Below are 26,268 nucleotides of genomic sequence, written 5' to 3' on the forward strand. Positions count from 1 at the left end.
AGTTCCTTGGCCTGTTCCTTGTAGTCAATAATTTTACTACAATTTCTTCTTAGTCGAAGGAATTGGCCATAGGGCAAGTTTTCCCTTAGAGGTCTTGGGTGGAAACTCCTAAAGTCCAGGAGATTGTTTTTTGCCGTGGGTTTGTGGTGAGTCAAAGTCGTAAAAGTAGTGCCCTCTATTTTGATCACTAACAACTGGCCTCAGACTTCACGTGCGACACCCGTCTCTCTCTTTTTATACACCTTACCTGTATTGGTCACTCTTCTTTTGATTTCTTTTATCTTCTACTTTCCCTAGTTTTCCAAGTCTGGGAGAACTCTCCTTCTCATCTATTTTCCCAATTCCAGACTATCCCTTGCCAAGGAGTGGATGCGAGCACCGTGGAACTATTGCGTACGCACCACTAGTTAGTTAGGCTGCATCACTGACCTGACTGATTGATTGTGTAATGGTTTGCACTCCCTCAAAATAAACGCATCTTTCATGCTTTGTCCGCAACAATTCTTGGCGAAGCTGTTGCTTGGCTTTGGGGTAGTCCGCTCTGCATTGGGCATGCTTTCCATACCACTGTCGCTGGGTTTGGGGGTCTGGTTTCTGCTTTTAATTGTGAGGTAACTAAGGGCCTGAGGGAAGACGAAGTCAATGTCTTATGCTGATGATCCAGATGGTCGGGCTGTTGTCTGATCAATAAAGATAATGGTATGAGTGAGTCTATTTCTAGACGTGCAGTGTTTTAACCCATACTATCACACTGTGACCATTACAGTAGGGTGGGTGCATACTGACAGGTATCCACTGTAACGCACATTGCATTTGGTCGGAATCACTATCTTCACCTTTTTGCAACACAAACTATCCAAAGGATAAAAGGGTCACTCCTAAACCAAAGAAGGTGGGCACTATCACTTCGCCTGCCAACAGGTAGTCCACGCCACTTTAAAGAGTGGCTTCATTTGGAAGAGCAAAGTCTACAAAAATATCCTGCATACAGTAGATCTAGTCCCTGATTCAGAGGTGGGCAGAATTGCAGAACCCACTGATTCTCACGGTTGTATGACGTTACAATGCATACTTTTACAACGCATGCCTTTACAACGCATTTTTTACAACACAACATCCATTACAACGCTTTCCATTACAACGCATGCCATTACAACGAATTTTAAAAAACTACCTTTACAATGCATTCCATTACAACGCATACTACCTTTACAACGCATAACATTACAATGCATGTATGGTAAGTATTGGATAGTGTAGGGGTAAAAATTACTATTGTAACTCCACGGGGTGCAACAGTAGGGTAAGTGTTGGATAGTGTAGGGGTAAAAATTACTATTCTAACTCCAGGGGGTGCAATAGTAGGGTAAGTGTTGGATGGTAATGGTATGCGTTGTAATGGTATGCGTTGTAATTACTGCGTTGTAATGACATGCGTTGTAATGGTATGCGTTGTAGTGTCATGCGTTGTAATGGTATGCGTTGTAGTGTCATGCGTTGTAATGGATGTTGCGTTGTAAAAGTTTTGTTGTAATGGTAGTGCGTTGTAAAAGTTGCGTTGTAAAGGTTGTTTCAAATTCCCACTATTAGAAGAATCACTGCTGGTGTAGTTACCATAATATTAATGCTGTATCGGGGATGTAATTTATCTAGCATGAATGTCACCTGCGGTAATGACTCCAGTGGTGGACATACTGCATATGCCTGGATTATGCAGAAATCACATTTCTATAATCCGTTCTCTTAAATTTATGAAAATTACACTTTTTCTATTAAAATCTGCTAAATTCCAAAAATAAGATTACTTGTTCCCCTTCTGATTGTATACCTATGCTATCAATATCGCTGCAGTACTTCTCTCTAATGTGTGAATGGAAATAAAGCAACTTCAGAATATGGAAGTGATGAAAGTGTTCTGAACTTTGAAAGAGGGTCAACGATGAACTGTCAGTGCTGCTGATGGTGTGGAGGCCATGATATTTGAGCAGATAAATATGAGAATATCTGTACCCTAAATACCGCAGATGTAAAAACAGAGGGACCTATTTACAAGCCCCTATCGCCACCATATTGTCTCTTTTGGCCACGTTGTGGTGGCGATAGGGGCTTTGCCTTATTTACAAGGCGAAGATAAGCCTCTTAACGTGGCTTAAGGGCAGGCAATGGGTGTTGTGATGGACCGGCCACCACAACACCCATTGGATGGGTGGTGTAAATATGGAGCAGAGCCAAAATTAAGACCAGGGAAAACTGGTGCCACGAGGAGAAATGTTTAATTGTCCCTCGTTTTTGCTGGTTCCATGTGTGCTGCGTTGTGCAGCACACCTAGAAACAGCAAAACACCATTAATTGTTTATGTGGAGGAAGGTGTCCCTTCCTGTACATAAACAATCATTAGAAAACTAACGTTTTACAACTTCTATGTGTGCTGCATTAAGCAGCAAATTTAGAAGTGTCAAAACGCCATTTCAGATTGTTTATGCGTAGGAAGGAACACCTTCCTGCATATAAACAATTATTCCCCTCAATGCAGGTACCCTCGAAATATGGTGCAATGGTGCCTGCTTTGGCACTAGGCAGCTTAATTAGCACCTGCACAGGGGAAAATGCAAGACTGCACCATGTTCCTGTAAATACAGTGTAGCCCTGCGTTTCAGAAGTAGCGAAGCACGGAGTTAAACCAAGAAGGCCAACGCCGCGCTACGCCAGTTCTGTGTAAATATGCCCCAGAGTTTGAAATAGAAAAAAGGACACTGAGTGTTTCATGTCAAATAAGGGTAATTCAATTGTGACAAAAGAGATACTAAGTGATAAACATTACATTTTAATTCACTTTGCAGAAGTTCTTACATCTTTCATATATACACTTTTACTTACTGCTGAATTGGCAAAGGGGAACAATATACCCAAAGAGAAGAGTCCAAGCAGTGGGCCACCAACCATGCCAAAGATCGACAACGCTGCCTAAAGAAAGAGAAACCACATTCATTACACCAGATTAACCTAAATCATCATCAGAATTTCCTTAGAGCAGAGTATTTATTATTTATGGCAACGACATGCAAAAGATACCACGTTGATTTATTTTCTAAGATATCAACCCTGCTTATATAGTTTTTAAAATAGACTTCGACCCAAAGACATTTCATGAATGTCATGTCTTATCAACAGATGGCAACACACTTAAGCAACATCAAAAGCATGCAATTTAGCAACATGAGATTATCCATAATGAGTAAAGTAAAGGAAATGGTATGTATTCACCTAAGGAATTCACAATGGGGGAAGATTCACAAAAAATGGTAGTACACCCACAAGTGGTATGCATCCGTCTATGATTTTCTATATCCAGATTTATGGATGTCACAAAGACACAAATGCTAGCACAAATGCCTCCTAATCCACGCATGATATAGATTACTCTGTGTACACCTCCCAGAAACAAAAATATTTTCAAAATTGGGAAAGTCCCTTTGTTTCCCAGGAATTTTTAGAAACGTCTGCTTCTTTTCACACCCAACATACTTATTTCAGATTTTGTTTAACTACAGTAGCGTCCAAATTGAGCATAAAAGGCATTGGAAATAATGAAAAATATCCCAACGTTTATAACTTTGTGAGTTTATCCAAGCCCCTGCAGCAGGAATCTTCATATCTTCACCCCTAACTTATAAACTTTAGCACATGACTAAAGAGAATCTGCCAGACTTGCAGATTTCCTTCCTGAAATCATGGGTTCCGTCTGCAAGTGAATATGCTCACAGAGGCTAATTCCAATGAATGAGGCGAAGTTAATCACATCTCCAGATGGCAGCGTTTCTGCACCTAAATTTAAATATTTTATGATGAGGGACTTTGTTTTAACTGTGCTTTTGATTCAGGAGCAGGTTTTTATTAAGTTTAATTGTCTATGGATAACAGCACTTCCGAAAAAATTAAGAACCTATATGTTTCCACTGAATCCTTCTCAAGTTCAAGCAAGTACATCTTAACATTAGATGTAATCAGAGTGAGCAGAAAGGGTATAGAATAAGCATCTTTCAGATATAGCATTCATGGGAAATATATGGAAGTACTGATTTGTGTGTGTATGGAGTAGCCAAAACATTTTCAATATCCCCAAAGTACGCCACCACAAGCTCCCTTAGCCAATGGAGTCTAATCACCTTCAGACTGCCAAGCTGACGACTAAATAAACAAAAACGATGGAAGTCAGTCAAAAGACAAGCATTTACAATGCAAAGGTCTCGCATTTTCAAAAGTTAGAGCTATTGGCATTGTAAATGACATTTGTTTATTTATGTGTTGATTTTGAAAACAGATAAATAAATGGCATTGTCATTTACAATGGCAATAGCTTAATCTCTCGCAAATGCGAGACCTATTGCATTAGCACCCACCCCCACACACACACACACACACACACACACACACACACATAGATGTGGTGGTGGTGGTGAATGTGGTGGTGGTGGTGAGTGTGGTGGTGGTGAATGTGGTGGTGGTGGTGAATGTGGTGGTGGTGGTGGTGAATGTGGTGGTGGTGGTGAATGTGGTGGTGGTGGTGGTGGTGAATGTGGTGGTGGTGGTGGTGAATGTGGTGGTGGTGGTGATGGAAGTGGTGGTGGATGTGGTGGTGGATGTGGTGGTGGTGGATGTGGTGGATGTGATGGTGGATGTGATGGTGGTGTATGTGGTGGTGGAGGATGTGGTGGTGGAGGATGTGGTGATGTGGATGTGGTGGTGGTGGATGTGGCGGTGGTGGGTGTATGTGGTGGTGGTGGGTGTGGTGGATGTGGTGGTGGTGGTGGTGGTGGATGTGGTGGTGGTGGGTGTGGTGGTGGTGGATGTGGTGGTGGAGGTGGATGTGGTTGTGGAGGTGGATGTGGTGGTGGTGGATGTGGATGTGGTGGTGGTGGTGGATGTGGTGGTGGATGTGGTGGTGGATGTGATGGTGGATGTGGTGGTGGTGGATGTGGTGGTGGTGGATGTGGTGGTGGTGGATGTGGTAGTGGAGGATGTGGTGGTGGTGGTGGATGTGGTGGTGGATGTGGTGGTGGTGGATGTGGTGGATGTGATGGTGGATGTGATGGTGGTGGATGTGGTGGTGGAGGATGTGGTGGTGGAGGATGTGGTGATGTGGATGTGGATGTGGTGGATGTGGCGGTGGTGGGTGTATGTGGTGGTGGTGGGTGTGGTGGATGTGGTGGTGGTGGATGTGGTGGTGGTGGATGTGGTGGTGGTGGATGTGGTGGTGGAGGTGGATGTAGTTGTGGAGGTGGATGTGGGGGTGGTGGATGTGGTGGTGGTGGTGGATGTGGTGGTGGATGTAGTGGTGGATGTGGTGGTGGTGGATGTGGTGGTGGTGGATGTGGTGGTGGAGGATGTGGTGGTGGTGGATGTGGTGGTGGAGGATGTGGTGGTGGAGGATGTGGTGGTGGTGGATGTGGAAAACCCGGAAGGGAGAGCTCAAAGCTCAAACCACTGTGAGATGGAGAGTCAAGGGTCACCCAGTCCTTGCAAAGGAGAGAGTGTCCCTCCAACCAAACCCAACCAATGATGATGAATCGCCAGCCCCACCGCATAGAAACTCATTCATCACCGGAACTAGCAACATTGATTTACTTTAAGGGTGTGCTGTCCACAGCACAGACTACATTTCAATTAATCAGAGAAAAACAACATCCCTGACTGGCTAAATCCCAATAATGAATTTGGAAAAAAAAGCCATTAGATCAAAACGCCTTTGTAACTTGTGGTAGCACTTCAACCAATGACTGAGACGTACATGAAAGTCCAAAGAGCGACTTGGGTAGTATTGGCCTTTGATGTCGATATAAATGAACGTACTGTTTACTGGGGGTGTCCACTTTAGATGGGAATGGGGAAGCTTTCAGTTGATGAAAGAGGTTGAAGATGTCTTTGTGTATTCGAATAGCGACCCCTACCGGACAAAAAATTGCCAGATGCGAATATCCAGTTCTCTTTAGGTCTCATGTCATCCGTGCATGTGCATGACGCATCTCGAATGTACCTCTCGTTTAACCCGGGCAGGAAGTACCCAATTTGCGAGCAGTTTTAATCGCAGGTCGAACCAAACTGCAAACCTCTGTCCCTTTGAGATAAATTACGGAGAGGGATCAGAAAACCCCAATTACAGAGCCACCATACGGCACAAGCAGACACATAGCTGGCTATGAGAGCAGTAGGGCTAAACATGTATGCACACCAACGCTATTTAGAAAGGAGAGTCCTTCTGATTTTAGCAAAATGCGGTGCTATATATCAGCTTTCCTAATCTCTTTCCCCTTTATTAGTCATTATAAACGGTAACTTGACAAATAGAGTTAATCTCCTTCGAATTCCGAAATCACCTTCCCGGGTGTTCCCGGATGCCAGGCTGTGTTATAATGTAAGGAAGCATTGGCCTGGATTCACTAATCAGAAAGTGAGATGCTGTAACAATTGGATCTCCTGCGCGCTCTTCGGGGTGCAGTAGCCGGCAGCGATGCCTCCACGGGCTGTGGGTTGTGTTCCAGCCTGCCATCTAAACTCCCGGAGGCAGGCCAAACCTGTCTGGTTTCCCTCCCGCTTTCTCCTGATCTGCCTTTTACCAAAACGGAGAAGCGCGCAAGATGCGGGCTCACCCACCGCCTGCAGCGTGTGTCGCCCTCAAGGAGGAACGGTGGGCGAATACACCAGAAGCCCCCTTGTCCGGCCTGCAAATAATGTATGCGCGCCGACAAAATAGTTCCACCACACACAAGATAGTTCTGTGGGTCAATGCCCTGGCTGCAGAGAACTGTGTGCATGTTGCAAGCCACACACATCTGGTCCCAGACAAACTCTCAAGATTCCCAGGTCTAAACAAGATCTTGTTTGCTATGCTAACAACACTCATCTGGTTGGCATTACATAAATACAATTTGTGTCTGGCGTCAGGGCAATCGGCTCCTCATGCCACCTCCCCCCTCCATCCTACACCCCTCCCCCAGGGTCACCAGCTCGAAGGGGACCCTTCTCCCGGCTCCTAAAATGATACTTTGTTCACCCCGCAGTCACTTCCGGCAGCCTGGTCTCCATCTATAATTGCACTACAAAGGCCTCGCATCCCAATTAGTTTTCATTGGGAATGAGCAATGTTTTTGGCTGGGTTCATTTTGCATGACAAACCCAACCAGAAGGGCGTGACAGAAGCAGCTGTGAATCTCTCCCCGTTCGCAAATGAAAAAACCTGTTCTGCGAATGGCCAGCAGGAATCAGGCAAACTGTGCGCACGGGAGCGGTGGGGAGCCGAGGGGACGGTGTACCAGAGGGAGGGCAGCAGCAAAGTGGAGAAGGAGACAGAGGGGAGGGAGGTAGGTAAAGGAGCAGAGAAAAGAGAGAAGGAAAGACGGAGAAAAGAGGTGAGCGAAAGAGAGGAAAAGGGAAGGCATAGATGAGAAAGGAACGAAAGGAGAGTAAGGGAGAGACAGAGTTGTCGAAGACAGATGGAAGCAGAAACAAAGGGGCGGAGAGCACAGAGAGTAGAAAGGAGGAAAAGGGAGAGAAGGGAAGGACACGAGAGAGATATAACCGCAGAAAGAACAGTTAGTAGGGCGGAAAGGGAGAATAACAAAGAAGGGGGCAAAGCATGGACAGAGAAAGCGAAGGGGAAGTAGAAAGAACAGTTGAGAGGGGAGTGGGGAGTGGGTAGGAGATAAAAACAAGAACAAGCCGTGAGCGTGCACATGCAAATCCCGAAACGGGAAGTTCGGGAGCGTCACGCCTGTCGTGGGGCGGGACTTCCGTCTTCTGCGAGAAGCCCATAAGCCCGCGCCCATGGAGTGGATGGCCCAGGACCAGTGGTGACGCAGGGCTCCCATGCCTGAGGGAGAGCCCAGCGGTGGCAGCAGACGTCAGGAGTGGCGGCTGAGGCCGCTGATACGGTAAGTGGGGCTTAATTGGGGGGCGTGGGGGGGGCGGCGTGTGTGTGTGTGTGTGCTGCATGGGAGGGTCGGCGGTGTGTGAGTGTGTGTGCGTGGGGGGGTGGCGGTGGTGTGTGTGTATGTGTGTCTGTGCGCGTGTGTGTGTGTGTTTGTCTGTCTGTGTACGCGTGTGTGTGCGTGCCTGCGGCCGGCCTCAGTAGCGCTGTGTGTGTGTGCGCGCGCGCGCGAAGCACGTCCACATACCCTATGCGGCTCGTGCACCGTCTGTCTCCCTTGAGAGGCATCTCGGCAGCAATAGGTCTCGAGGACGAGACCTAAAGAACCAACAGAGAGAAGCCGTTCAGTGAATCCAATGACCTTGTATTTAGCATTAGATATTCAAAGCAGCTTCCACTTGAACTGCCTGTACCTCATTATCCTTTCACCTTCTTCGGCTTCACTGTGCTGACCCAATTGGCCTGTGATTCTTTGTGGGTACTTGCCAAGTGAAGCTTGCAACCCCACCCTGTTAGTTAGGACTGACCTTCATAAGTAAGACAAAGCCGTAAGATAACTTTGTTCACTATGCCATTTCTCCAAGCCCTATTAGACGGTTTGCTTTTTTTCTTTCATTTTAACAATTTCTCTAGACCACCACTGTTTTCCATAAACTTTAAGGGAAACTCTTACCTTACTGAATTTGACGAAAACAAGAGAATAATTAACTTAAAGTGAAATCAATAAAACTAGATGGGGAGAAAATGTAAAAAGCACATAGTACACTGTATTCTTGTAAACATTTGTGAGAGGCTGGCCTGGAATATGATGTCCACTAATGTAAGTAGGCACCTTGCACCAGTCCAGACAACTCTTATGGTGATTTAAGAGGTCAGACAACCTTAGAAAGCTATCCAAGTGGTAGCCGTGGAGAGCAGCCTTAGGGCTTAGTCTTGAAGGAGTGTAAAGCAGCTTGTTTTACCAGAATGCAATCTTATAGTATAGATTAAACAAAAATGAACCACATAAAGTATGTATAGAAATATGTATTTATTATTTAACACTCTCTAGTACGTTACAGTATCCCCTACACGGATATAGACACAAAGCACACAATACTTAAGCAAACAAATTACCGTGAATAGCACTAATACACAGTGGACCCAAGGGCGAGACCAAACCATATACTAAGAAAGTGGTATAAGAACCATGACTTGAGTCAGGACAATGTCAAGAGGACGTAGAAGTGCTTGGGATGCACAGAACCACCCAAGGTAAGCAGATTGGGAACCCAGGGAGAGCACGTGCAGTGTGAACACGACCGAGTGCTCTGTGCAAGTCTTGGTTGAAATTTTAAAGATTAGGGACCCTTCCCAGTGGACCCCAAAGGCAGAAGGTTGGATAGCCACCTTACTGTGGATACTGTGGTACCCCAGTTACCTGTCCCAGGGAAGCCGGGTGCATAGGTGTGAAGTGGCATCAGAAACCGCAGTCGAACCCAATGGAGGAGTTCAGGAAAGTGCCGCTGCTGGAAGAGGAGAAAGTGTCTGGAGGAATCCAAATGTCGATTCTTGAAGAGGAGTACCTGAAAGCAGAGGGGACAGTGTCTATGCCACTCGGAAGTGACCAGGAGACTTGGAAGACGGATGCCCTCCGATGTTGGTTGCTGCAGAAAGGATGACGGTGACCTTGACTCTGCAGCTCCAAGGACCAGAGATGCTGAGGACAACCAGGACCTCGATACAAGCTGCCCCACAAACGATTTCGAGTATGGAGCGGTCTGCGTCCGGCGGGATCACCAACAAGCCTTGGCAAATGTAACCCACACGGGAAATCAAGAAGGTGCACGGTTGGGACCAGCAAGGTCCATGAGACTCACTACAAGCAGGTGAGTCAGGGCAGGCCCGAGCAATCAGAGGAGCCTAAGGAAAACAAAGGTGACCCTCAAATGGACCCACAGGCCGGAGGCACTGCAGTGGCAAGAGGACCTTGAGCAGCTCACCAACATGGTCAGGCCACGGTGCCCACAAGGCGATGTGGCTGCAGATCTTGGTGAAAGAAGTTGCAGGAGGATTGACTACTTGGAGCCCAATGCACTAGCTGCAAGGTTGCCAACAAGGATATGCACGTGCAAAAGTACGTGGTGCACAAGGGTTTGGTTAATGCAGCCCCAAAGAGGGATTCTGACCTCAAACTCGGTGAGAGGACATCTCAGGCCACAAGAGATGTATAAACTTACCACCTGTGTTGTTGAACCTTTCGGAGCCCACAGGAGCTCGGGATCAGCCCACCGGTCAGCAGTACTAAGGTGCCTGTGAATGCAGGGAAGTGACTCCTTCACTTCAAGGGAGATTATGTTCAAGTGTCTTGAATGCTCCACAGGTCCTGCACAGATACTGTATGGTGCATAGGCATAGACGATGCAGCAGACTGAAAGGGAGATGAAGTCAGGCCCGAACAAAATCCAGCGAAGTCAAGAGTGCCGAGGCGGTAGAAGAGCAGTGGTTTCAGTTCTGAATCTAGTCAATGATGAATCTAGAGACCTACACCCAGGTAAGTCCTTAAGTACCCTAAGGAAAGGGTTGGGTCTAGTCAGGGGTGAGGTTACTCCCATGTCCTTCGTCCAGTTTCACGCCAGAGTGGAAGCCAATGGCTCACAAAACTGGTTTGAACTGGACTATGCACAGGGACACCAAATGTGCCCCTCATGCAGACTTTCTGCTGCTGACAAGAGCACCCACCCAGCCCTAATACACTAAATCCTGTCTGGGAGGTGGTCACACCTCCTTGTGACAGGATGCCTATTGTTCTGCCTTCCCATGCTCAAGCTTGGCTCAGCAGCAAGAGGGCAGAAATGTGTCTCTGGTCGGCCTCAACCATTTTGTGATGTCCGGGACTAGAAGGCTGGTACCAGTAACACTGAGAGCCTAACGGAGGGCTCTCCCAGTGCTTGTAATCATACCTCCCACACTGTTTACAGTGTGGGAGGTATGATTCCAACATGTTTAATACCAAACATGATAGGATTCGTTGCAGCCGTTTTCAAGCTGGTCATCGTGGGGTCATGCGATGCCCCTCTATATAGTATATGGCTGCTTCACTGACAACCTGGGAGAATGGACTCCGTAGGCTGCATGGGTGTCCTACTCATGCAGGGGCACCCTCTCAAAAACCAACTTAAGCACCCTACCCTCAGGATTGTAAAGGAGTGCTAGAGGGGTGACTTATAGGTTTTATGTGCAGTGACCCTTAGATATAGGAAACCTATATCTTTAGTAAGTGGTGCATGCACCAACGTACACAGGCTGCAATGGCAGGCCTGTAGCTCCATTTTGAATGGTCTCTCATGGGCGGCAAAATGCATGCTTCAGCCCATGGGAGACCTCTGGGGTACCTATGCCCTGGGTACATGTGTACCATATACTAGGGTACTACAGTATCCAATCTGAGATGTACCTAGGCACTGACCACCACAGTTTAGGGAGAAAGCAGATATACTTGGGTCCTGATTAGCAGGATCCCAGTCAGGCTAGTCAAAAACAGCATCACAACAAGCAAAAAGTGGGGGTAACCATAAGAAGAAGAGCCTACTTTCCTACAAAATTACAGGAAGGAATAGCAGATTTTCCAATATGCGCATTTAGATTGAGGGATACATCCAAAGTAAACTGTTGCAATGCCCAGTTTAAAAGTGAGGAAAGCTTGGTTTACTCAGGCGGAATAGACTAGGAGGTATGGACCTTCACAAATAACATTTTGGAAATTACCATCTTTTGCATGGTATTCACCCAGATGTTTTGCCATATTTTGCTGAACTTGTTTTTGCTGGAAATAGGACTTCTTACTTTACTCAAGCCAACCAGTGGTAAACCGCTTGTGCTCTCCTCTTTAAACATGTTGGAATTGGCATATTTAATTTACTGGTAGGTTCCTGTTAGATAGTACTATATGTACCCAGGGCTTCTAGATTAAATGGTACTCCTGGGCTGCCGCACTCGTTTTGCCACTCACTAAAGTAGCACTGTAAAACATGCCTCCAGGCCTGCCACTACAGCCTGAGTGTGCAGTATCAATCTGCCATTTTAACCTGGCAATGCAAACCTTTTGCAATGTGTAAACCTTCATTTTTAATACTTATACCTCACCCCTAATGTAGGGCTTAAAACATATAGGGTGTGCATGGACATGTATTTTTATTGTTTTACATGTCCTGGCAGTTAAAAACATCCAAAGTTATTTTTCAGTGTGGCAAGACAGACTCTCCAATAGGTTAACACTGTTTTACACTACTATATTTAATAAGAGCCAAATTCATTTTGGGAATAGCTAGACACATGGTTCAAGGACTCAATTCAATTCAATTTTACTGTTATAAGTTAATAAAAATCTTTTTTTTTTAATTCTTCAGTTACTTTTCTGGTTTTCTGTTTTTTCAAAGTTTACTTTGTTATTTCAACGATATAAAATTTACTAAAACTATTTGACAACTCAGATTTGATGATTCATTATCCTTTAAATAAAATAGTCATTGACTCTCAACTAAGTCATTATAAAGTGTAATTGTACGTGAAAGTAGCAAGTTTGATTTTTGTTTCTGTTAATACAAAGTACCAGAGTCCCAGGTATTTCAAAGAACCCTGTAGCTATGTTCTGTCCTCAGTCATCTGGTAGGTTTTTTTTCTGTACTAACCTGCTATCTCATGCTGACGCTGTAAACTTTGTGCCCTATTATAGTAATTTGTCATGTGATTTAAGAAATTTCAAAGGTTTACAATTTATCTGAGTGTCCGTAGGGTCAATGCTCCACATTATTGCCATTCGGCAGAAATGAATCCCCCTCTCATTGAAGATGCGCTTAAGCAGTGACAGGCATGCTTTCTTTAATACAGGACATATCCAGATTAAATGCAAAAAATCCTCCTTGAAGACACCACATAGCCTGCATGTTTTAGGCCTTTTATAGATGGTTTGTCCGCTAAGGACGGCAGTACTCCTAGACAAATAGCCAGTAACTTTTTTTTAAGATACACAGGATGAATTAAAGAGAGATATGCTGCTGGTTTTAGGGCAACATACGTGTATACTGTCATTCAAGCATGTGTCCGCCTAGAAAAGATATTCTTATTATCCGTAAGTGAATTATTTTTTGCTGGTTTGTTGATCACATGGCAAAAAGTTGTCTGTGACAAATTTAGATCCTATAAGTCAACAGTGTTAGTTTTTTCCAGTGACAACAGTAGATACTTGTTATAGCTGTAATTTGCGTTCTTCATCAGTGACTAGCATAGAGTGCTAAACTAAAGGGGTAGACTGAATATTTTGTGTTTTGTCCCATGATTTAATTGTATAGTATCTCCCAGCTTTATCTTGTTGTGGCAGTCCAAATTCCAGGCGGATTTGCGCAGGTGAAGCGTTACAAGGAAGACCAAGTATTTGGTTGCAGTTTATCCAACATTTGAGCATCTTTACCGTGCATCACCATGCTTGCATAAGCTAGCGTGAGAAGCAGTTTTGCACGGATGATTGCTAGTAATGGCTGGAAAGAGAGTCTTTCCAGTTCCTTCCCAAGTAATCAGAAGGCACGTATTAAGGCACAATTTTTCTGACCATGTACTGCTTGTGTGTCTGAAAGTAAAAATTCTTGTCAAAGTATAAGCCTAGATATTTGCAGATGTTAACCTCCTATGCTAGCGTTTCCTAGTTTCATTTTCAGAGGAGCACTGGATTTGTCCCTGTTGACATAGTTTTTGTCTTTGTTATGTTGATTTCCAATTTGTTGATCTTTGTAAATACAGCAACTTCTTCAATTAGTCTTTGAAGTCCCACCCTCGTATGGATCAGCAATATGATATTGTCTGCGTATGAAAGATGTGATATGGTCAATGTTCCTAATCTTGGAGCATGGGAATTTACCCGATCAAGCTGGGGGGATAGATTGGCCACAAAAAAGATTAAACGGGAACGGAGCAAGGACACACCCTTGCTTAAGGACCATGGCCGTGGGCATTCTCATGGACAATCTTGTACCGCCCGCCACCTTGATTTGGATCCATGTGTCAGTATATCATGATTCAATAGCTCTTAAAAGATTTTCTTGAATGCCTCATCACCTTAATTTTACCCACAGAAGGGTTCGGTCAATTCGATTGAAAGCTGCTTTTAGGTCTATTAGGCAGAGCTGCAGTTTTTTCTTTAGACATTTGCACTTCTTCGAAATTGTTGTTACTATTAGCATGTTGATAGGGGTTCCATATCCTTTCAGGAAACTCGTCTGTTGTGAAGGTATTAAGTTGTTCGTATTAGACCAATCCATTCGAATAAATCTTCCAGTATTAGTGAAGCATAATACTTGGCTTCAGAGTCGATGAGCGCTATTAACCTATAGTTTACTAGATTTGTACTATCGCCCCCCTTGAAGATTGGGTTTATTATCGACCCCTCCAGTTGTCTGAGGCTAAATTCATGTGTTCCACCTCTTTAAAAAATGCTGTTATTTGGTTGGTTCAATATTTTGGATCTAGCTTGTATATATCGTAATGGTCAAGTCACGCTTTATATTACTATTTTGGAGATTACATATTTAGAAAGTTGCCATTTTCACACCTAAAACCAAAAGGATTTCCTGCCAGTGTCCAGCTGTCACTTAATCCCTGACGGCTCCCCTGTGGTGAGATGTGTGTTGCTCCCAGCCAGTGGACAAAGAGACTCTGCACGGGGTGGGGCACTCATCTCTTAACAGGAGTGCCTGGAGGACTGTATCCAGCCCCTTCCTGAACTGCAAAGGATGCTTACCTTGTCATTGGCAGATGAAGCTCAGACCCAGCCTCTGCCTTTCTTTTGTCTCTCTCGTCATGCTGGCAGCAAACCAAATGGGAGTAAAGGAACTGACCAGAACTGGTTCAGAGGGTTAACAAAGGCTTGCCCTCCATCTATTGGCCGCACTGGGCATAAAAGTGAAATCCACAGATCTCTCCTCACATCACCCCTGAACCTGAAGGACGACTGGCCCTGCTTGCCTTGAACCCAGGACCCCATAGGTGACTCCAAGTGTCACTTGGTTGACTTCCTGTTTAAGCTACAGGTGCACATCAAGCTTGGGGGCTCACTTCACGCCCAGGGACTTGGAAGCCTTACCTGTGACAGGCGCTCGCTCACTCCTGGGTCCTGCACGCTGTGGTCTCGCCGCGCCGCAATCTCCAACTCGCGGCCTGCGGCTAGAGACTACAGCTCCCAGGGAGCTTAGCGCCCACTTCCTGCTGCCTGACGCCACGCGCCCGGAGGCGCCACAAAAACCGGACGCTCCCTCGGTGGAGCGGGGGCTCACTTCACGCCCAGGGACTTGGTAGCCTTGGAAGCCTTACCTGTGACAGGCGCTCGCTCACTCCTGGGTCCTGCACGCTGTGGTCTCGCCGCGCCGCAATCTCCAACTCGCGGCCTGCGGCTAGAGACTACAGCTCCCAGGGAGCTTAGCGCCCACTTCCTGCTGCCTGACGCCGCGCGCCCGGAGGCGCCACAACAACCGGACGCTCCCTCGGTGGAGCGGGGGCTCACTTCACGCCCAGGGACTTGGAAGCTTTGGAAGCCTTACCAGTGACAGGCGCTCGCTCACTCCTGGGTCCTGCACGCTGTGGTCTCGCCGTGCCGCAATCTCCAACTCGCGGCCTGCGGCTAGAGACTACAGCTCCCAGGGAGCTTAGCGCCCACTTTCTGCTGCCTGACGCCGCGCGCCCGGAGGCGCCACAAAAACCGGACGCTCCCTCGGTGGAGCGGGGGCTCATTACACGCCCAGGGACTTGGAAGCCTTGGAAGCCTTACCTGTGACAGGCGCTCGCTCACTCCTGGGTCCTGCACGCTGTGGTCTCGCCGCGCCGCAATCTCCAACTCGCGGCCTGCGGCTAGAGACTACAGCTCCCAGGGAGCTTAGCGCCCACTTCCTGCTGCCTGACGCCGGGCGCCCGGAGGCGCCACAAAAACCGGACGCTCCCTCGGTGGAGCGGGGGCTCACTTCACGCCCAGGGACTTGGAAGCCTTGGAAGCCTTACCTGTGACAGGCGCTCGCTCACTCCTGGGTCCTGCACGCTGTGGTCTCGCCGCGCCGCAATCTCCAACTCGCGGCCTGCGGCTAGAGACTACAGCTCCCAGGGAGCTTAGCGCCCACTTCCTGCTGCCTGACGCCGCGCGCCCGGAGGCGCCACAAAAACCGGACGCTCCCTCGGTGGAGCGGGGGCTCACTTCACGCCCAGGGACTTGGAAGCCTTCGAAGCCTTACCTGTGACAGGCGCTCGCTCACTCCTGGGTCCTGCACGCTGTGGTCTCGCCGCGCTGCAATCTCCAACTCGCGGCCTGCGGCTAGAGACTACAGCTCCCAGGGAGCTTAGCGCCCACTTCCTGCTGCCTGACGCCGCGCGCCCGGAGGCGCCACAAAAACCGGACGCTCCCTCGGTGGAGCGGGTGCTCACTTCACGCCCAGGGACTTGGAAGCCTTGGAAGCCTTACCTGTGACAGGCGCTCGCTCACTCCTGGGTCCTGCACGCTGTGGTCTCGCCGCACCGCAATCTCCAACTCGCGGCCTGCGGCTAGAGACTACAGCTCCCAGGGAGCTTAGCGCCCACTTCCTGCTGCCTGACGCCGCGCGCCCGGAGGCGCCACAAAAACCGGACGCTCCCTCCACGTCGCGGGACGCGCGCGGGCGACGCCGGGCGGAGCCCGGGCAGAGGGCGGGCCGTCTGTGGCCGTCCGTGGTCATCAGTGGTCGGGCTGGCCACCCCTCTAACCCTCTAACCTTGTCAACCCGCCCGTGGTGAGTCTTTCCTACTTTCCTCTCCTAGTATGGCGTCTGCCAACATTGATGCTACACAGGATGACTTTCCTTTTCCTCCCGCTACATTCGAGTCCCTACTCGAAAATGCACTGACCTTGGTTTCCAATGAAATAGCTGACACTGAACGGAGAATGTCTATGAGTTTTACCAATAATGTTACTCAGCCAATATCACTGTCAAATAGCCCTGGTATTCCACTATCTCCAGCTGTTGTCATTACAAAACCGGCACTGGTATTAACATCTCCCCTACCTCTACTGCCTGAAACTGTTCCCATTATTACAATTGCCTCCCAGGATGAAGCCATCATCCCGGGATCTTTGGAAACTGGAAATAAACAGGGAAGGGAAAAACGTAAAAGAGGCACCGCTAAGCCTAGCGCCAACAAAAGGAAGCAACCACTAATTAGTAAAAATCAGCCCACGCCCCAGAGTCTGTGGAACAAACAAAAACCCACTGGGGCACAAACTGTTACTGTGGATAAAGATTTAGTGGATGAAGATGATACCCCTACAGCAACCACCGTCAACTCGAATGGGACCTCTAACACGATATGGACCCAAACAACACTAATGGGAGACAACTATTATCTTACGAAACAGAATGGGAATCTAATAGATACCGTAGTTGACACCATTTTTAATAGACTACAGAAACAAATGATCAACCAGTTTAATAATGTTTTTAAAAGACTCGATAGACTAGATAACCTGGTTAAAAACGAAGAAGCAAAAAGAAAGGGGTCTGTTATCCTGGATCAAATTAGAGCTGACCGTCTCTTAAAAGAACTTGAATCGGTAAGCAACACATTGTCATCAAAGAAACAGGAAACTTCCTCTTTATTGGGTGGGAACATAAGTAATCCTGGAACATCACTACAGTCTACTGTATCACCCACGACTCTACCCCGACCTAACAATGAAGGGAAGAACTTGGTAAAATCTAACTTACCCCTAAAATCTGTTCCAATACCTGCGCCTAGGAAAACCGTCCCTCCTGTTATTCCTAACAAAAATATCACAAACAACAACGATTTGATCCATTCCACTACAGCAATAAGATCAACTGCTGTTAGCAACAAAGGTAATGGGAAGCCAGGGACAAACAGGCCTTTTAAACATCAAGGGCCTACTTTACATCTGCCACCGGACGCCTGTCCGTTTGTCCTGGTCCTTGCAGGAGTACCGCCTTTGAGGGAGGAACAGGGGGAGTCATGGGTGCAACTGCGAAATAAATGCATAGACTGGCTAACTAAACACAAAGGTGTCGGATATGACATCTCAAGAGAGATCATATCGGCCCGCAGGGTGTCTTGGGTTGGGCCCTTACTCAAAGATAAGGAAGGTGACTGTATAGTTCTCAATTTTAAGAACCCTGGAACTGTAAGACACCTTCTTAGTAGAACTGGTAACTGTTCTGCTATCTCTACTGTTGCAACTATGTTACCTTTGAGCTATTTTTATAGACAACCGTTAATGCAATCTCGGCCATCCGTAATGCAGTTCCAACCACCACCAATGCACTTTCAGCCATCCCCTATGCAATTTCAACCAGCTCTATTCCCACTCAACATGTCCAATAGATTTGCCCCTTTGTCAGACTTGGATATGTTAGACTGACCCACAACGCTTAACTCAGCTGAACCATTAGTGGCACCCATCACTGAAACCTTGGAAGTCTCACAACCCATACAACGGACTGTAACTAGAGAAAAACCCTCGAACCAAAGACTAATGCCCCAGGATTTCGATATATCTCTCGTGAGCTGGAACATAGCGGGACTCAACTCTAAATTGAAAATTAAAGAATGGTCAGACTGGGTTAGTAACAACTGCGACATTTTGATGTTACAAGAGACTTGGTGCACCACTACACCCGTAATGGAGGGTTTCTGTTGCTATAATCTACAGGCTTCCCCCTCACCTATGGGTCGTCCAAGTGGGGGCTTATCCATCTGGACTAAAATAAAATCCGGGGTACAAACAAAACTGATCCCTACACCGGGTAAATGTTTTATGGCTATGAAGTACACCAAGAGGATGAAACTATGTATAATCAATTTTTATAATAACGATTTTGTTACACGTCCCAATGATAATTTTATTTTATTGTTTAATTTTATTGATGAAATTTTGGAGGGGCGGAAGTATGGGCCCTTTGATGGCATTTGTATTGGAGGGGATTTTAATGCTCATATGTATCGTGATAGCCCTGTATGTAGAAACTGTGAAGAGTTGAAAAACCATCTAGCCTCCCGTGACCTAGTAAACGCAATGGAAATTGCTGGTTCTAGACTAAACAACATACTAACACCTACATATATAGGCCAGGGTTGCTCCTCCACGATAGATTATATCTTTATTTGTCCAATATTGAGTGACATAATTTCTAAAGCAGAAGTCATTTGTTCCGCATATAGTGACCACTATCCGCTTAGAATATATATTGACAATCCACAGAACCCGAAGGCTGTAGGGAGAGTAGAGACTGGGGTACAAAATCTGTCATTATCTACTGATAGACTAAGATTAATATGGAAAGGGGTGGATAACAAAGATATCTTAGCTAGAGTCATCAAAAAACACCCTAAGACAGTAGAGACTTGTCTGTCGTACACCAGTCCAGGCGACGATGTGGTTGTTGCCTTTGGTAATCTTTGTGGGGCCATCAAAAGAGAGTCATCCAAACCAGCTAGGCCTAATATAGACCGTGGCCCACGCTGGTTTGACTCCTCTTGCTCCAAGGCTAATAGGGACCTGAGGGCAGCCTTAAAAACTCATCCAAGGGACGTCCAACTAGTGAAAGAGTTCAGATCAAAATATAAATCCGTGCTACGCACTAGATCTGAGGCCCTAGTGATTAACCATTGGGAAATTCTCACACGTACTGCCTCATTAAAAGACATGACAGGTTTTTGGGGAGAAGTCAAGTCCCTCAGATCTTTTGGCTCTAACATCCAACCAATTAATTGCAACATAACTGGCGAGGCGTGGGTAGAGCATTTTTCTAAAATTTATGCTATATCAGCCACTTCTTTAGATATTGTTTCCCTACCCAGTTCAGTTGAACGACTGAGCTTTTTATTACCTGAGGTCGAGGATGCCATATTCGAGAGCGCTAGTAATAAAGCCCCCGGCCCGGATGGCCTCTCTATTGATCAGATTAAATCCGAAATTAATTTCTGGGCCCCTTTATTATGTAACCTATTTAATAATTTGACTGACAGCTCCATTCCCGAATCTTGGTCGAACAGTGTCATTGTACCGATTTTTAAAAAAGGTGACAGGGCGGATTCTGCTTGTTACCGCCCGATCTCACTGATCGATAACACACTAAAAGTCCTTGGAAGAGTAATTTTTAAAAGGATAAGGGATTGGGCTGAAGATAATAATGTTTTACATTACAGTCAATTGGGATTTAGAAGCCATGTGGGAACTGTTGAACAATGTCTTAATTTGAATTTGATCATGGCCAAATATATAATTGTCAAAAAGTCCCCGCTTTACTTAGGTTTCATGGATTTGAGTTCCGCTTTTGATTTTGTTAATCGTTCTAGGTTGTGGTCACTTTTGCTTGATTATGGTTTGGATGAATCATTGGTATATTTTCTTTCGTATTTACACAGAGATTTAAAGGCCAGAGTACGTATTAAAAACGATGGCGAATTATCTGATGACATTTTAATTAGCAGAGGTGTTAGACAGGGCTGCGTACTCGCCCCACTGCTTTTTTATTTTATATATTAACGGGTTGAGCAGCACCTTAAGCAAGATTACTAAGGATGTACCGATTATAAATGGTTCCCCCATTACTACCTTACTGTATGCGGATGACGCGGTACTAATGGGGCGCACCCCAAATACTTTACGCACCTTAATTACTGGGTTTGTTGATTTTATGTCCGATCTGGGCCTAAATACCAATTTTAAAAAATCTTTTATTATGAACTGTGGTCCAAAAAAATATAACATTACTTCAATTAAGTCAGGTGACAATACATTACAATGCACTAGCACTTTCCCTTATTTAGGGTTACTATTTTCTAACACAGGTTCATGGCAGCCACACGCTGCCTATGCGAGGAATAAAATTGATAAGTCAATAAATTCAATTTTATCCCTCCGACAACCCAAATTGGCTGACGTTATCACCCACCTGCTCAATATTTATCGTACTCAATGTCTACCTACTGGGACATATGGAGCAGAAGTGTGGGGATATTGCAATATCACGTCCCTCCAATCGGCAGAAAATAGATTCTGTAGAAAAGTGCTGGGGGGAGTTCCCTGTGCCCCCACATTCATCTGTCATAGTGAATTGAGGTTGCCATACATTGTTGATTTCATCAGATCAAGGCCTGCCCTTTTTTGGATAAAAATATGGTCAAACCCTGCAGCATCCTTAACACGCAGCATAATATCTGATTGTTTATTACATGAAAGATCCCACCAAATACCATGGCTAAATGCTGTTAAGAACAGCCTCTTAAGTGTGAGACATGGCTCCCTGTTCTGTTCCCCTAATACCATTGTCCCCACTCATAAGAACAGTGTAAAACGGGCATTATATGATTTATACCAGGAGGAACGAACGAGATCCGAATTTGCAAAACCCGCTGTCATTAAATATTTGCCACTTACAGAACCAGGCAATGAGAATTTAAATAGGCCTTGCAGATATCTGACAATCCCAAAAGGAAGATGGGACCGGAGCCTTTTGTTTAGGTTCCGAGATGGAAGCATTGTTAACTTGCTAAGCTTCCCCCTTGGCTATAACAAAAGCTTAGAAGAGCTGGATTGTCCCTGCTCCGTAGGTGGGAAACAAAGTCTGTTGCATTATTTCTTTTTCTGTGGCCATTACAAATTATATACTCGTCACTATTTAATGCCGATTCTCCGCAAACGCAACTTAAGGGGCTTTAATCTGGCATTGAGGTTCCTACAAATGTTGTCAACAGACGAGACCATCTACACTGTAAGCTGTTTTATAAAAGTCTGTGTTAGATCAAGGGCAAGTATGGAACAAGCATAATTGAATAATGGTATTGTACCTGAACGCACATTGCACTTTATCACTTTGATATAATTTGCACTTAGAAACATTTACCTGCGTATTTTGGATCTGTATGATTATTCTCAGGTGAACGCACTTTGCACTTTACCATTTTTTGATTATTTCAGGGGTAGATCAATCGAAATTCATGGTAAAAATCATATTAATGGAACTATGTTATTCCTTACATGTATTATGCACTTTACGATATTTATGCTGCCCTAAATCCAATTGGAAATTTTGTTTTTAACTTGATAGGTTTTTATGCGTTTTTTAATGTGTTTCATTCTGTATGTACTTTTATGGATGTATCAAAACTCCGAATAAAGATCATTTGAATTGAATTGAAGCTTCCAAGTGCCATTACCCTGCAACTGCCCAGTTGACCAGTACCAACCGGACCTGCCCTGGACCCTGCTACTGGCAGCAGAATGAGTCCTAACCCCCTAGTAGTGTCACAGGTCATGGCCCCTTGGCTGATGTTATAGTGTACTCCTCCTGGCTTCCAAACTGCAAGACATGGGACTTAAAAACATTTTGCCAACTTTCTAGCAGGAAAATCTATGGAGACTGGGATCCCCATCAAATTTGCAGCTGGTCAACCTCATTTTGACTTCTGGGGCACGAAATCTGAGCTTTTATACCTGTGTCGACGACTGTACTGGGACCCCGCGCCTTAACAGACTGCCATTGGAAAACACCCAGCTTTGGCTACAGTTTGTTGCTTACCATGCCACTAACATGTCAACAAACACTTTTTGACCATAAAAAATTCTAAATCTGAAGGCAAAATTTCCCCCAGGATGAACTTGCTCCCTGTATCTGACCAGCAATCCATTGCGTTGGCCTTAACTTTTGACTTTGACCCACTTACCAGATAAACATGGTAACCTCTTTGTAATTGTTGGTGCTAGTTTTAATTCAAAAACTCATATCTGGTTTCACTTATTGTATTACAGTTCTTTTTCTGTCTTTATATTTATTAAAATATGGTCACTTTTTCTAAATTGTTTTGGAAATTTTCTTGTGGTGTTTTCTCACTTTATTACTGTTTGCGTACTTTATGTGTTGCCTGTAAGTTAAGCCTGACTTCTTTGTGCCAGGCTACCAGGAGGATAAGCACAGGTTTATTTGGTGACTTTAATGGTTCAACCTGACCAGGATGGTGTTTATTATTTGAGGTGGGTTCTCACCCCCCTCCACTAATATTCCAGTTTCTTATGGTAAAGATTCATCCCAAAGGAGTTAATCGACCTACCATCTAATCCAACACTGAGGCAGTCCCTTAGGCTCAGGACATCCTCTGTAGAGGGCATTTTAACTAGATCAAGGCATGTGGAACTCTGACTAGGAGATTGTCAGTTATGGTGGTACCCAACTGTACAGAGACCCACTGAAGAGAAAGGAGGAACATTTGATCATAGGAATGCCAATCCCATTGACGGCAAAAAGGATGTAAAGATAGATCTCAATACTGATCATGTGAAAAACCACGCAGGGGAATCAGTAGGCCTTTCACTGTCATTGTATGGTTGTATACAGAAAAATAAGCATATTTGTTCATGCTTCTGGGCATAATGTGAAAATAGCAGTAAGCCATGAGAGGAAATGCAAAGGGTGAACAATGTTGCTCTACACAAAAAGAGGTAATCTGCGGGGATAGATAATCCCCTTGGCAAGAAAAGAAGGAAGAGACCTATGGTATACATTCATTTTCCACATATGTCATTCCCTTGAGTCAATCCAGCCAAATAATGTTGTCAACAGCATTGCAGGCAACCATCAGGGTGCCTATCATTAGCAGCAGCAATGGCTTTTTTTTGCTGCCCTCTTGAAGCAATTGCCACTTCTTAGCCACTAGTGGTGGTGTAACCCGCATGAAACGGCAGGAGCACCATGCTTGTCACCAAGACGCGTAGTGTGCTGTGCAATCTGTATTTGGGGTTGTGTGTGGCAATCAAGGATCTCATGCCATAGTAAGGCTGGGTCCTAGGCGGGTAATCACCATTCCATGTGCAAGTGATGAATGTTCGAGTTCAGGAGTCGCACAACCACATCATGAGTGTCACTTTAAACTGAACAATGGGGGCTTCTGCTGAACGTATTTCCGGGGATTGCTCCAGCACACCCTTGTGACGAGTTATAACCTATTGCCGCGCAGTTGTGCTGCTGAAGCTCGCCATACAAATGAAACAAAGTATATATATATACACCTCTGAAAAGAATTATTTATTTGTCACTAAGGAATGTTTTTCAAGAGTTTAAAACACCAACCTGAATCACGCTTCCCATGTATGACGCCACAGCAGACATAGCAATGCACACAGCGCCAAAAAGTAGACCTAAGTAGAAATGAATTACACATTAGCTGTTTACTCTATAGAGATAGGTTTATCTCATTTGTAGCAAAGTAAATACCTTGTATTTTATTTCACATTATGCAAAATATACTCTTTAGTTACATGATACAATAGTTTACATGTTTATGATGCGGACAGTGATTTTCTTTCATTACATTTATTTATTTATGCATCTATTGAGAGAACTGCTATTCAAAACGAGCGACCTGGCGCTAACACAGTTTCTTGAAGTGAACAAGTAAAGAAGAGTAAGGGAAGAGCCAGCTTTTAAACTTTTTATGGAAAAGAAGATGACTTGGGTTCAGGCGTTCATCTAATGGAAGGCACTACCAGTGCTTGGCTGCCAGGCAAGCCAAGGACCAGCCGCCCTGACGTAAATATTAAGGAGGAAGTTGAAAAGAGAAGTGCGCGGTTGGGTACGTAGGGGATGATACACTGTTTAATGAAGTGGGAACCTTTTATTAGTAAGGATGACAGCGATGGCATTGGCATAATGCCTCACTGGCAACCCATTGGAGCGCACTTCAATCAATGGCCGTAGAGCCTGAGGGAAGGTTCAATAGCACCTACCCGCAGTGCATCGAAGAAGCTGCCACCTAGTGAGCAAGAACTTCAGGAGGCCTAAATGTAAGGAGTTACAGCAATCAGAACCAGAGGGGATATTAGTCTGAACGACTTGGATGACTGTCTCCCGACAATCCACTTGAAGAAGCCGAACAACCTTATGATATAAGCAATTTGGCACTGGTTTACATTAGAGTATGAACCTTGACCCACAAGGCATTCTTTTGCTGAATCTTAATGTACTTATTTTACAAATGCAACACTCGATATCTGTCCAATTGTTTACAGAAACTGACATCTGTGCGCAGGTATTGCTTGTCACATGGGAAAGAATAAAACAATTGTGGAATTGTTTCTGAGGCGAATCCTTATTATGAGCAAAGGGGGCAAGGTCTGGCCCTTCTCTAAGGCTGCGTTGTCTATCTGCAGCTGCCCTTGTCCCTAATACCATTCAACCTGTGCATGCATGTAAGTTCAACCAAATGCCAGGGCCCACTCTGACACACACTGCCCTCCCAGGGTTGTCTCCTTTCCCCGTTGAGGAGCGAGGAAAGAAAATAAGAAAATAACCCCCTTGACTTTCGATTCCTCCTGATGGCTTCATGGCCGAGATGGCACCTTGAAAAGTAAACGTTATGACAAAACTGATGGAGCTTTGTTTACGGTGACCAGTTGTAACCCCATGAATACATTACCTCATCATCAATCGTGACGCGTAGAGATGCCCGTCAGTAAGGCCAGCAGTTAGCTGAGTCGTGCTCTTCGGAGGGCTGGCCTCTTAACAGTTCAAATCCAAAGCTTTCCCAAGAGCAGTAGAACGTCCTCGAGAGATCTGTAGCATTTCCGTAAAAGCATGAACCCGCGTGTAAATCATTGCAGTTCGCAAGTATGCACCTCACAGAGAACGAAGAAGACCCAGGAAGGAAGACAGCTGAGCTTGTTGACCCACCACAAAATAAAATTCAGTTCATTTTGAGTTTGACTCAGAAGTATGCAAATAGTCCCCCGTGGAATTCAGAGTAAATGATGTTCATACATATTTATTGGTCATATCCTGAAAACCTGACGGGATTGTTACCAGCCTGAACGGATTGTATATATGAAAAAAGTCACCCATTTGCTGTACTTGTCCCCACTGGTGCCTGCCAGCCACAAACAACAAGGGAAAAATGCCAAACAGGGGAAAATGCCAAACAGGGAAAAATGCCAATAAATAGTGGATTTAAACAAGGGACAGTGTAAGTATGCCAGCCACTGTCCTAGTCTAGGAACTTATGTGAAAACCAGCAGTACATGTCTCTCATTTCATGTTTCTCAAAAATAATATAAAGCAATGAAGAAGCTTACATGCAGAATATGGGTTTTGAATCAGGCCATTTAATTCATTGGTTAAACAGAGTGTCATTCACCTGTTGGTTCAGTCCATCGAAGAGAATACATAAAATGGAGCAATAGGTCATCCTTCTTCAGCCATTAGCTTTGTGGCCAATGTTTAACTCAGACCACTGGAGAGCCATAACTGTGCCGCCATCTTAGAATCATATTCTTCGCAGTCTTCTTTTTTACT

At 45.3% G+C, this 26,268-nt stretch overlaps 1 protein-coding gene across 1 annotated transcript in view; it reads right to left on the reverse strand.

Moving 5' to 3' along the window:
• The window catches only part of LOC144821562 (sodium-coupled monocarboxylate transporter 1-like), a 310,280-nt gene that overhangs the window by 32,220 nt on the left and 251,792 nt on the right, over nucleotides 1-26,268 (reverse strand). The window contains exons 10-11 of the mRNA XM_078678751.1: nucleotides 24,052-24,119; nucleotides 2,878-2,964 (exon numbers count right to left, since the gene is read on the reverse strand). Of these exons, the coding sequence (XP_078534877.1) occupies nucleotides 2,878-2,964; nucleotides 24,052-24,119 (155 nt within the window). The remainder of the gene's footprint in view (nucleotides 1-2,877; nucleotides 2,965-24,051; nucleotides 24,120-26,268) is intronic.

Source organism: Lissotriton helveticus, chromosome 1_1 (genome assembly GCF_964261635.1).
Source record: "Lissotriton helveticus chromosome 1_1, aLisHel1.1, whole genome shotgun sequence".
NCBI lineage: Eukaryota > Metazoa > Chordata > Amphibia > Caudata > Salamandridae > Lissotriton > Lissotriton helveticus.